We start from the raw sequence: 14,227 nt of genomic DNA on the forward strand, positions 1-14,227 counted from the left end.
TTACTTTTTTACGAACTATTTTTTGCCCAATCGATCGTTCGTCGTTCGATTGGAACGATAAAAATTGGAAGTGTGTACGCACCTTTAGACTACATTAAACACAAATGACTATGGTAAACACATTAGATTCTGAGACCCTTTTAGGAACAGCTAGTGACATGACTATGGACTTTGTATGGCGCTATATAAATACTGTGTTATAAAAATAGGGCACAAATGGCAAAAAATTAACTCCTCCCCAACTTTATCAAAGACAGGAAAAAATATTTAGATTGCTTTATATTTGCTTTAAGGGTAACTGTAACTGTGCCTAAAATAGGATAATTAGTTTTTCCTTATATCTTAATTAAAGTTCAGCATTTTTTTATTTTTCCAGGTGCCTAATGCCTTTGCTATAGATCTCACCAGTCAATGTGTGTGTTTCTCTATGCTATCACTTGCATATTCCATTGTCCCTGCTTCTCATAGCTTTTATCCACAGCCTGGCCAGCATGACAGAACAATGCGACTGCTGAAAACAGGGATTATAATTCATTTTTTGACTGTTTTTGCATTTCAATTTACAATATAAGTTGTAATACAGTGATTGACATGATCTGGGTACCTACAGACACATGTATAACTTTTGTACTATAGAGACAAAGATGCCAGTGAATAATCCTAATTAATTACTTTACCTATCATGGTTACGGGGTGTCGGGGTCACGGTAATAAAAAGGACATTGTTGTTCCAAAAACTATTGATTTCTGGCTGTAGCCATGTTCAGATATAGAAGATTCTGAATTCTATTTCTTGAGTGCTAGTCTATGTGTTGCCTATGTAACTATGAATCACAAAAAGAATTATTACCCTATCTGTTTACCAGATTGGTAATAATACATTTATCACTACTTTTTTTATTCACTGAGTTATTTAATTTTCTGTATTTTCAGATCAAATACACAGGATTTCGAGACCGACCGCATGAAGAACGGCAGGCACGTTTCCAGAATGCCTGCAGGGATGGCCGTTCTGAAATTGTAAGTATTTTAGGAAAAAATGTTACTATCTATACAGAGGTTTATATCATATTAATTTTATATAGTAATGCTGCATAAGGAGATGATCATACTGCTTGTACGCTATAGCTGGGCTTGTCTTTGTAGAAGGTAATGTGATCACTTTGTATTCTGCATATTAGTGACCTGATGTCTATTGATTTTCTATTAAAGGCATTTGTGGCCACGGGAACCAATCTTTCTCTGCAGTTTTTTCCAGCCAGTTGGCAGGGAGAGCCACGCCAAGCACCCACACGAGAATACGTGGACTTTGAAAGAGAGTCTGGCAAGGTAAGCTGCAATTTTATTTGTTTTTTCACTTATTTATTTTCTTTAGATTTTTTCCTGGTCATTGTTCTTGGCTCTTGGGAACTCCAATCTGCAGTGCACACCCACTCACAGACACTACATTTAGGTCTCCCTCATATAATTTGTATTTCTCCTATCTGTGCTGCAGTTTCTGATACACTGATCAACAGTTTAGCTAACAGCATTCAGCTTTTATGAAATATGAGTTAAGGTGGACTGATTACCTGAAACTGCTACAAATCTGTCAGTTCAAAGTAAGCATAGGATTAGAAAATGCATAAACAGAGGATAACGTTTCTCTGGCAGTTGTGTTATACATATGATATGAGCAGCTGATGTTTTAATAAAATATTTACTTTCCTGCATAAGTTCACCCTCTTGAACCTGGTGATTACCAGTTGCACAGGAGGCCTAAGGAACCTAGACTGCTGCGACCCGCACTGGCATATTTTGCAGCTCCTCACTTATTTTACCAAACACTGTAAGCTTCTTGCAGAAATTTCAATTCCTTAATAAAGGATGTCCAGTACCAGCTAGCCCTCTTTCTTGTCCCTGGCCCTATTTTTTCATTCACTGAAGGCCTAAAAGCATATGCAGTTTTTATCTAGAGCAGTCTGCATCCAAATGGCTGCAACTGGGCTCCTGATATGAGAACTGAGGCAGGATGCTGAAATGTTTTTATGAGGCTATGTACAGCACCATGCAGGCTGCTCCCACCAACCATTGTCTGCCTGCATTCCATAAAGAAGTAACCGGACTTGGTGATGATATCACTGGGTCTACAAAAAGATTTGTATTTAAAACAAAAAACATTTTTACAAAAACAAGTAAAAATGTATGTTAAGTAAAGGAGGGTGGGGGCAGAGAAAGCTAAATATAGCAGATTAAATTTAAGTTTTAAACTGGATCACCGAGCTTCACTGATGAAATTTCCAAACCAATAAAAGTTCATTGGTCCTGGTGATAACTGACCTGAGAAGCATTAATTGCTCATTTCTCTAGGAACTCCTGAAAACTTTTGGAGGAACCCTGGTTGAGAAAAACTGTTCTGAATGGTAAATGAAACGGATAGGGTACCCATAGACAAAAGATGACCATGCTCCTGTCCTGCATTGATCTCATGTATGTGATCTTCTCCAGAGCTATCTGACAGCCTATTGTCAGAAGCACAAGGGGCTTACTGCTGCCAGCACAGTGAAGTTACCTGGGACCATGGTGTAGTTACCCCAGGGCATAATACTTTATGAGGAGAGATATATGGAGGCTTTCAATATTCATCTCTCTCTGAAAACATTGTGCTTTTAGAACATAGTAAGCATTCTGTTATCAGTACATGAAAAAGATTCCTTTCAATGTCAAACTTGTTTCTTCAAAAGTGATTTGGGCATCTTTAATATCCCCCAAAGAAGCAGGTCCATGCAGCTGTGTTGACTATGTATGTGCTATTTTTTATAGACTAGGTTATCTGTTCTGTGCACAGGTTAATGCAAACCAATAACTTCCCTCTTGGCTGATATACCCCCCTTTATCTTGTGGTTGGCAGTGCTTCCTTCAGCAGGAAAACCAGAGACGTATTCCTGGGGGCAGAGAGTAACCAATCACAGGGTCTGGATGTATGGACTTCTCCAGTTTCTTATCTTGGACTGTCATCTTTTGAGGATGTGGTGAAATGTCTGTCTTATCTTTAGTAACTTCTTTTTCATTTACAAGACAATGAATGTGTTATCTCACATAGTACAGTTTTTGGGAACTTTTTTTTTATTACAATTATTTTTGTTAGTGTAGTGTCGGTCGGATTCATGCTATAGTAAGCCACACTGGTTTTCTCGGTTCCTTGTTTGCTTTGAGCAGGTTCTTTGTCTTTTTGCTAAAAGGTATTGGATATATATATATATATATATATATATATATATATATGTCACACTGGAAAAAAGTTGTTTATGGGGTGTGAATTGTGTGATTCTTGCTGGTTGTATTTGCTCAAAAAACATGTAGACGCTAAGTGAAAAATGAAGTGGACAAAGGATCTTTTCACCATTATTGACTCTGGGTATACTTGCAGCTAATCTTTCCCTAAAACTGACATACAAAGTCTTCGTCTCTCTTGGCAGGCAGTGATCTTGGTAAAGCCATGACACTGCTCTTAAGCTATGTACACACGTGCAATAATTGTTGTTGGAAATGAGCGATTAACAACCGATGGTTTGTTAATCGTTAACAAAAGAAGTGCACGACGACAGACCAACAACACTGATGAAGGAGCAATGTCGCTGGAAACGAATTAACTTCCAGGCGGATCCGTTTGGGCAATGATTGTTTGCTATCTATTGTGTGTACGGTCATGTAGTGATTGTGGATTGTTCTGTGATACACTTTCTCCGGTACACGTCACTTCCTGCATCGTTCAAACAACCGTATCTAGTGTGTGTACATTATTGGTGGATTATATTTGAACAAAAATTTCTGGGGACCTACCAGTTTACTAATTTACAGCCTATACCAAAATTTCAATGCTGCAATCTGCCAATTTATGTTCCCACACTCAGCGGTACATAAATATAATCGTGAAAAATCGTTGGTCTGTCGTTAGTCATTCATTTTCTAAAGACAATTATTGCACGTGTCTACCTAACCCTAATGTCAGAGCTGACCCCCGCTCCCCATTATCTTGTGAGCTGCCCGCAGAAATCACAAATCCAAAGAATCAATTAAACAAAATGATCTCCACAATAAAGAGAACAATAAACCTGACAGTAGTGAGCTCACTTGAAGTTGTGTGAGATTTGTATTTCGAGGCAGTGTGCTTTAGATAATCTCACTTCAGATATACATATATAAGCCACAAGGCTACCTAGGTACAAGAAGACAAAGTAATTTGTTTCCTTGTTCTTCTTAGGCCTAATTGACATTTCCATATGTTTCCCATAACATAGCAAATCTTTACATTTTGAGATCAGGACCACGTTAAAACAATCCTTTATTCTGTGTACAATATGTAACTATATGTATGTATGTATGTATATTGAACCACCATCTAATTTACTTATGTGCAGATTTTATTTCATGATGCCATACAATGGTTTTGCTTTAGTGCTGCGTTATATGTTGGCGCTATATAAATCCTGTTTATTAATAATATTAAAAATAAAGATGAACAGATATTTTTTCTGTATTTTTTGTACATATTTAGAAGCATATGAACCAATCTTAAGACTGGCAAGCTGCAATAAACTTAATTTTTGTTCTTGGGTTTAGTCCTCCATTAATTAATTACTATTCTATACAATTTGTGGTGAGTTTGTTGCCACAAGCTATTAGTTTTAAATGTGTATTTGCCCATTTTCCTCCCAGTAGACAGATGGGGAATAGACTTTGCATAAATTGTGACCAGTGTTCAGAGGCAGCTGTTTACATTAGAAAAGGTGATGATGTTTTTGAGCTGTAAGATCAGCCATTAAGGTCTGGTGATGTCACTCTGTGTTCTGTAAACAGACTTTTGTCTTTAAGCAGGTGGTAACATTAACACATTTGTAGCATGGTCTGCCCCGGAGAAGGCTGATGAAAGCTGTAGCTGCAGGCAATTCCTTTTAATGTCTTTTAAAGTGGGGATGTGCCATGTTTTTTTTCAGTAGGACATAGCTACCAGTGCAAAATGAAGATCTACCAGTAAAAGTTTGTGTTAGCTTTGGCATTATTGGATTCCCAGATAAAGTGATCAGAAGTGACATTTTCTGTTAGCAAGAAAAACCACATTAAAATCTTTTCATATAAAGCAAAACTTAAGGAAGCTTGAGTTGTGGAAAAGCAGGGCTACAGTACATTAAAAAAGACAACAAGCTTCTTTATTATATTTACGTGGAGCAACCTGCATTTAGTTTCTTTATTTTTAAATTGAAATGGAGGAGACTTCCTGAGTACAAACAGATAAAGTACAGGTACAAATCTAGAGAAAACATATGAATACATTTATAAATACATATGGGATCTTAAACATTGTTGTATATATTTGCATTACACAGTTTGGGTTAAAGATCGCTTTACATGATTTTCATGTTTTTGAATCTCCTTCTGTCTTCATCTCTGCTGTTTATTTTTCTATCTCCAAACAAAATGTGATTTTCTAGGTTCATTAATTTGCCATATAGTAATGCATTAATTATTCTAGGTAAGTATCTATAAAATACATATGAACCTGACAGTTTTATCTTACTCCCTGCTTATCCTGTAATAGCCAACAATAATAACTACGGGTCCCCAGTCCTATGCTAGGTTTGTAACGCTGCTGTGCAAATCCATCGCATGCTTGGACAGTCTGTTGTCACTTCTTCAAGCCATACCTTAGTACAGTGTTCTATCTGCCAATAACAACGTAATGGACAGCTTTACATCTGGATTTTAAGTTGTTCATATTCTATGGCCCACAGTGTACCAGACCTTTTTACTATGTTTAAAGGACATTCATTTCGAGCTACTTCTATTTTCCTGGCTGTCACAGTATTCCGTTGACTGTGGCGTTTGGGGAGTCATAATCTCCTTTTTTCTTTTATTATAAAAGCCTGTTTGTTTCAGGTCTATAATTAAAAAAAAAAAAAAAAACAGAAAGCAAACCTGCGATGAAAACAATACAGAGGCAATCATCTGTTTTCTAAATTACTTACCAGGTATGAGTTGGCAAATTAATTACTAGTTTTAGGCCAGGCAGTTAAGCATTATTATCAAAGAAACATAATTACTTCCAGTTAACTGTTATTTTAAGAATGAAGCTGGAAATGGCTGCTCCCAAAAATCTTTTCTGACAGAAGTCTGTTAAGACACGACCAAAGCTACTAGAACTCTGGAAATAAATTCCATGTAAAGTCTATGTAAAACCCTAACAATATTCTATTATGTAGTAGGGGCAAAAAAAGAATACCTGTTGATCTTGTTCATTCTGCAGTGTTATCTCAAGCATTCTTATATTCCTGCCCAGATTACTTCTATGTAGTACAGATCACCTTCTCCCTCATGTTGTGAAGTGAAGGACATGGGCAGTGTTCTTTAGTCCTAGAACACGTCCAGTCCTAGAATGGCAAAGCTTCATAGATATATACAGCACATGGACTGGGGTTACAACCCCAGGGCAGGATGTTGAATATTAGCAATAAAAAAGGAGAACAACTTAAAAAGAAAACCAATGTTCTTTGGTATAGTTACACTTTAGCTCCTAAATTTGGGGCCATAAAGTTGCACATTGTAGAATTTCAATTTTTATGATAACTCAAAGCACCAGTTAGTAAACTTGGTAGATGCCCAGAATTGCCAGGCTGTGGTCTTATCAGATAAAGCTGCAGATTTGAGAGCTGGATATAAAAGTGTGATTTCCTTCAATGTATTTGAAAGCCCATTAGACACACATCTGCTGTATGTGTTCATGTGAAATGGTCAGCTGTGGTTATTTTCTCAGATTTAGATCTGGGTTTCTGCTGTTGGAAGTTGCTCTAACTTGCAAAGGTTGATAGACAGACAGGGAGTATCTGTGGCCTTATCTCCAGGCAAGTAATGGAACCTGAGTTGTATTTTTCCTTTAAGAAAAAAAAAAAGTTGCAGAGATGTGAGCATTTTGATATCATTTGTGATATGAACCAGAAGCAGACCTCTCCAAGTTTAATGGTTATCATTTAAGTGCTGAGAACACATAAAGGAAAACAAGTAATAAGGAAGTAAGGGTGCTGCCATTGTTAATCTTTCCTTCTAAAAATACTGCAGGAGTTTAGCAATAGCGCCCTTCCCATATTTCACTCACCACAAGTTTCTTTTCAGTACAGTCACCAGTGAACCTTCCAACTAAAACAAAAAACTACCAAGTCAACGTACCTGACATTGTAAAGGTTTACTTGAGACTTTAGCCCCGACTGTTGTTTTTCTTTAAAGAGGCGTCAATGTCAGATTAGATATTCTTTGAGTAAATGCGGATTCAATCACCAAAACACTCCTCTGGAACCTATTAATCACTGTCATTGAGAACAGGATCATCACTGAGTCTTCTTGGTGGAGGAGGAACAGAATCTTTCAACTGGAGAGACAATAAATCATAATGCTGATCTACATGGCAGGGCCTGAACCTTCATTCTCTGCTTCCCTGGCTCGGCATCTTCTTCCTTCTTTTTCCCCTGGCAGAGATGTCTTTCAATTGTATGGTCCGTCTTTTACAAAGGCAAATATATTGGAAACTAATAGCTAATTTACTTACCTGGTTTATTGTAGGAGCTATCAGGTAATAATAAAGAAATGTTAATGCAATTTTACAATTAACTTTAGGTTTTGGGTTCTATTTATTCTATACAGATTGCAAATATAATCCAAACTTGGCTTTTATGGCCCTGTGTTTTTCCCCCCTTCTCTGGATCTAATTTTCATTATTCACCACCCAAATATTTTCCATCTCTGCAGACACTCATCATTGCCTTTCTTCTGGTTTAATCAAGGCAAAGTGGGAAAGGTGTAAGGAACCCTTAGCGACCAACAGTATTCATGTGTTTTTTTTACCTCAATAAGAGGTATTCTGATTGCTGTGAACCTCTGTACTTCGTGCTATGTAATACACACAGCATTTTGGCAAAATCCATTATTAGTATTATTAATATTAATAATAACAAACAGTATTTATATAGCGCCAACGTATTACGCAGCCAAGTAAAGCATTGTTTATGCTATGTTGTGAGATATTAAACACATACTTTTAGTATGCTCAAAGTAATTATTTGGGTAGGTGCTGAGGGCCACACCCTGGTTTTAAACCCAGAATTTTACAATTGAACAAATGAATCCTTACCTCCCGTGCCACTGTCTCAAAAAAATAAAGAGTGTGATAGAACCTCATTAGCTTGTACAACGGAGGATAAGGCTTGGATGATCCTGATCATGCATCATCCAGGAAATAAGGCGAGCTTTGTCTACAGTTTCTAATACACATGAGCCTGATTTATAAAAGCTCTCCAAGGCTGGAGAGGATACACTTTCATCAGTAAAGCTGGATGATCCAGCAAACCTGAAATGGATCTGGTCCAGGATTGAAAACATTTGCTAACAAATAGCAAATGAATTTTAAGAAATCCATTCCAAGTTTGCTGGTTTATTCAGCTTCACTGATGAAAGTGTACGCTATCCAGTCTCGGAGAGCTTTTTTTTTTAGCCTCCCTGGCGGTCTGTTATGTCAGTATTTTTATGCCAAAAGCGTTACATTGTTTTGCATTGAAATTTATTTTACATTGTCGGCCTATAATTCTCACCAAAATATTTATTAATTATAATAAACTTTACATTAAAAAAACACAAAAATCTGTTAAAACAAGGGTGCATAAAAATACTAAAACCTGGAATATAACTGTACAGTAGCATATATAATATAATTAAATATAATATAATGATTACTTTGTATTGGATTCAATACAGTTATTTTGTATTGAATGCGAGAACTCCTGGGGAACGTCAGTGCACTCGCCTCAGATCAGAGAAAAAGGACATGGCTGAGGATGGGATCCGCCGGAGGACGCTGATGGGACCAGGTAGGTTTTTTTTTTTTTTTTTTAGTTACCCTGATTGTGGCTCTGGGCTACGGCTTTTAGCATGTTTTTTTGATAGCCACACCCAGAATTACTGCTCAGAAGGGTAAATCAGGCTCAGTGTGAGAAGTTCATTGAGTGGAGTGAAATCAGAGTCAGTAATTTCAGTGTCTGTGCAAGACTGAAGGCACTGCTGTTGTACCTCTATTCATCTATTGGCATCATAGACTCAAACCTTTTTTTATTATTATTATAAAACTGTGGTTTTATCTTTACTTTGAATCATTTTTGAACTCCATGGAGAATTTGAAGTCTTCTGAATTCTCACTTCTATTATCCAAGCTTCTCTTTAATTAGGACTTGTTGTAATAGGCGGGTAGTGAAGCACGACCACAAAATGCAGGCATGGCTGAGTCGCCAACATTTCTTCATTGTGCTAGTTACAGCTTTACCAGATTTTGGGCAGATGATTGGGCATCACAGTGGCTCAGTGGCTAGCTCTCTTGAAGCCCAGGGTCCCAGGTGTGAATATCAGGAAAGTGCGTGTAGTTTCTTCTCGTGGTTGCGTGGATTTATTCACACATCTCCATGACAGCCTAGTATGTTAATTGGTTTGTCCACAAATAGGCCTTGGCTATGTTAGGGACATTGGACTCTATAAAACGTTGTACTAAAATTATAAGAAATGGGCTCAGTTAAACTACAGTGCAAAGTCAGAACTTTCCAAATGTCCCACTAGGCTGAGGGAGATTTTGTTTTGCTATGGGCACCTGCCTTTCTACCTTCTTTGTTCTTCTACCACCTACTTGTGTAGGTGGTTTTAGGTTTTATGGGACAGGAGCATATTGGCAGACAAATAGTTAAATGATGAATCTTCTGCCTTGGGCTGCTGTCCAAACCCAGCTCACATTTCCCTCTTGTTTTGCCCTGCTGAATTCCTCTCTGATCCTTCACTGGTTGGCATGCTGCCCATTCTAAATGGTTGTTCATTTCTGGAGTGTGCCAACTCTATCTGCGAAGCTGTGTGTCTAACAAGTCCTTAATGTGGACAAGTCCCCAGCACACAGGAGGGCTCTCCATTCTGAGAGCTCCTAAAACCTGCTTAAAAGATCTTGTAGACAAAAAATAAAATTGTATACAAGTAAAAAACTAAGGCTAGGTACACATGTGCAAAAATTGTTGTTAAAAAACGAACGACTAACGACAGATAAGCGATTATTTTGCTTAATCGTATAGTGCATGATTCTGTACATGCTGTAACAATACGATTGTTCAAATATAATCCATATAATCCAACAATGTACACACATTAGATACCATCGTTTAAACGATGCAGGAAGTGACGTGTACCATAGAACAATGTGAACGACCATACACACAATATATAGTGATTGACCGCCCACCAAACATCCGCCAGGATGGTTGTTATTTTCCAGCGACTTTCCTTGTTCATCTAAGTCGTTGGCCTATCGTTTTGCACTTTTTTGTTAGCGATTATGGTACGATTGGTCATTAATTGTTCATTTCCAGCGACAACTATTGCACGTGTGTATTTAGCCTAGGACTAGAAAATAAAATCTTTAAAGCCAGCTACAGGATTCAGATAATATTTCACTGCCTACTTTCCACAGCCTGCCAGCACAAGTCCCTGGTATAAAAAATATGACCTGCAGGCAGGCTGGACCATCATTTCTAGTGACATGCTCACTGTACATCTTGGGGAAAAAGCTGTGGTACGGTGAGTTGTAGTTGTAATAATACCGTCATGATGCCATAATCACAGCCTCCTATGTAATGAGGATAGATAAGTGTGGCTGACTAAACATTTCAAATTGTAGAGACTGAAGGGCATATGTATGTCCACAAAGGAGCTGTAAAGGCAGCACAAAGATAACAATCATTGCAATTGGTGAAAATCATGTAGATCCAAAAAAAAAAAAAAAACACACCAAAAAAAGCTAAAAATTTAAACTTTTGTCTCATGCTCCAGGTGGCTTTTTTTTTTCTTGCACTACACATCACATGCACCCCTGCAGTGTAGAGCCTAGAGCCTGGCTCTATGCATGGAACCTCAACAAATAGACCCAGATGTCAGGGACAGTGTAAAAAGGTAATTGCAGTGGACCTGCAGGAGTCACCGGTGAAGATGATGGCTTCAGGGAATGCAGAGGTTTCGGGCTGCCGGACCTGTCATTGCTTCAGGGCGTTTACAGGTAAGTCTGTGCCATACTTGCTGATTATAGCAAAATCCCACCCCCACCAATGACAATCTAGTTTGACTTTAAATTAACTAGTTATCCACATATAAAAAAATGAAATGTCTGTGGATCAGGCAAATCCTGGTTTTCTTCTACAGTTCTGGGTGCAACCAGTATCCACACCAACATTTCTAGTTTTGCCAGGTAACGATTCCATCACAGACTGCTATGTTCTTTGTCTAAGGTATGTAATGACCATTGCTAAGGGTTTGTGGCTTGTAGTAAAATGGGAAATAAAAAAATATTCCACAGTGTTCAATGCTTGAAACAAAGAACCATTGAGTAAGTGTTTATTTGTATTTCCTATAAAATATAATTTTACTGCCTGTGGAAAAAGCCTGCAAAATGTCTGCATTGTCCTATAGCTGAAAAGTATGTCCGCTCCACCCTTACCACAAAAGAGTTAATTGTAATCCTGCTGCCCTTACAGATATTAACATTTGCTTAAGAACCCTCATAGAAACAATCTCTTTTATAATAGATTGCCTTCCATAATTATGCATGAGCCAAGATCTGACCAGTCCTCCTGCCTGCCTGAAGATGTTTTTAAAGCTGAAATGCAAACTGCCAAATACACAGATGAAATACTATCTGTATATGAAATCGTTCATTCCTGGCATTTCCACAGATCTGCCGGGAAGCACAGACAGCCCAGAGACCAGACTTTTTGTTCTATTGCGGTTTAGCAATACAGCAAGGTCTTGTCCCTGCCCCAGCCTGTGATTGGGCGATGTAAGGAGAAGCAGCAGACGGATGAGTTCACCTAGTGCAGTTTTTTTGTTAGTACATGGACCAACTGACTGGCTCTTTGTGCTGCTTCTTCAATTTTCAGTCTGATCTCTCTACAACAGATTGTAAAATCAAAGTCAAATGCCAGAATTCAAATTTAGGTACTTATACTATTTGCTTTTTTAAAAAAAAAAAAAAAAAAACTTTTTTTATTTTTTTAACATCTTACCTTGAATTTATTATTTTTCATATTTGCATGCAATTTAGCTTAGTTAAAATTACAGTTCTAACATTGGGCCTGATTTATTAAAGCTCACCAGGACTGGGGAAGATGGACCATCATGGGTGAACTTGGGTGTTTCAGGAAACATTTCCTAAAGATATTTGGCAAATGTTTTCAATCCTGAACTAGATCCATTCCAGGTTTGCTGGATCACCCAGGTTTTTCAATGATAGTCTTATCTTCTTTAGTCTTAGTCTACGTACACACACCAGATGATTCTTGTTGGATAATCGCCTTAGGGCTGATATTGGACAAGAATCTGGCTTGTGCACAGCGCTGGTCATTTATGGATCCGCTCTGGCGGATTGACAAACGATTGTAATGGAAGGGAAGAGGAGAGAGAGCAGCGGGGTGCCGCTACGTTGTTCTCCCCCCTCTCCTCTTCATATAGCAGAACGGTATGTACAGCGCTTGTTCATGCATCGTTCATGAAAGACCTTTCCAATGACGATGAACGATCGTAATGGAAGCGAAGGGGTAGAGCGCGCAGCAGAGCGCGGCACTGTTCTCATGAAAGATCCTTTCCAACGACAATTATTGCATGTGTGTACCCAGCTTTAGAGGGCTTTAATCTATCAGGCCCATAGAAAGAGATTGTGTCATGTGCAGAAATGTTAGACATCATTACAATGTGATGGAGAGGCAACAGCACCCTAGGTAATCAACCCATCTGGTTAATTATATTTCTCACTGTGTTGTCACGCAGAGAGGGGGAATCTTACTAATATTAAAATATGATTTACTTAAAATGTGAACTCTCATTCTAGATATCCCTGATCCCAAATGCATATCATGTATTGCCACATAAATTTGTTGACATCCAACTAATAGGCAATAGAAAATATTTATTGGAAGTGGCTACACTTTGTGTGTCCTCTCTGGAGCAGATGAGCAGTAACTCCACCTTTTTATGACACATGTTGGGGTTAAACACGTCTCTCTCTTGCTTCCTAGAAGAGCGCTGAGCCGGCCTAGTCTTGTGTGCTTACACTGCATGTGTGTGTGATCAGACAGGAAGTTCTCTCCCGCTCGCTGCCACAGAGTAAACAGTCAGAGCTGAAACCACGGCCTGTATAGCACAGCATCCTTTTCCTGTTCATGGAGCAACCCACAGGCACACGCTCCATATTCTGCTCTGTGCAGACTCTTTTCAGTCATTGCAGGGGTCCCCAACATTTATACTTTACAGAATGTGACTCTTCGGATCACATCCTCAAACATATACACAATGAATAAATCCCATTCTTGGTTGCTTGATTGTTTTAGCATTGATGGATCACTTAATATGGACATCCCCCCAGTACCACAAGTTAATATGTTTGCATGATCAAAGGTTAGATTTCTCCCCCTATTTAATGCTCATGCACAGTTTGGTTGGTATAGGCGGCATGCATGTATTATTGTCAGTAATACCTCAATTCCATTGCTATGTTTGCACAAAAAAAACAAGAAATCTCACTAGTTATAGCTAGCTTGTCTTATAGTGATTTACATTTTTTTAAAGATAAATATATTAAAATTCTTATGTTTGTGTTCCATTCCTAGCATTCCATATATAAAGTAAAGCTAGTAAGTCTTTTTAAGTCATACTCTAATGTGTAATAGGGCTGCAGATTTGTTTGATAGGAACATTTCTATCATGGGTGAACGTTAGAAAACCTGTAATGGTTTTATGGTATTTGGCAAATGTTTTCAATCCTGAACTAAATCCATTCAAGGTTTGCTGGATCATTTCCAGTCTTCGAGGGCTTTACTACATCAGGCCCATAGAAACAGATTGTCACGTGAAGAAATGTTATAAGGGATGGGGAAGCAACAGCACCCTTGTTAATTATATTTCTCGCTGTCTCGTTTCCCCTTGATTTCCCCTCACTTCCTTTCCCAGAGATATAACAACAAAAAGTAAGGTGAAATCTCCAATGAGACAGTTGTCACTAGGAGAGTGGGAATAATACCCTAACATTAAAGGACTGCAGATTTGTTTTATAGGGACATTTTGGTAATCCTTTTGGGGATCTGTAATGATAAAAAGGAATGGCTGATGTTCAGTCTTCAGCAATTTGGATGTT

The 14,227-nt window shown here is 38.1% G+C and overlaps 1 protein-coding gene across 4 annotated transcripts in view; it reads left to right on the forward strand.

The window, feature by feature from the left end:
- The window catches only part of CBFB (core-binding factor subunit beta), a 30,450-nt gene that overhangs the window by 4,088 nt on the left and 12,135 nt on the right, over positions 1–14,227 (forward strand). For all 4 annotated transcript variants that reach the window (XM_072422854.1, XM_072422853.1, XM_072422855.1 and 1 more), the window contains exons 2-3: positions 934–1,020; positions 1,213–1,329. In XM_072422854.1, coding sequence (XP_072278955.1) covers positions 934–1,020; positions 1,213–1,329 — 204 coding nt within the window. The remainder of the gene's footprint in view (positions 1–933; positions 1,021–1,212; positions 1,330–14,227) is intronic.

The sequence above is a fragment of the Pyxicephalus adspersus genome, chromosome 9, assembly GCF_032062135.1.
Source record: "Pyxicephalus adspersus chromosome 9, UCB_Pads_2.0, whole genome shotgun sequence".
NCBI classification, from domain to species: domain Eukaryota; kingdom Metazoa; phylum Chordata; class Amphibia; order Anura; family Pyxicephalidae; genus Pyxicephalus; species Pyxicephalus adspersus.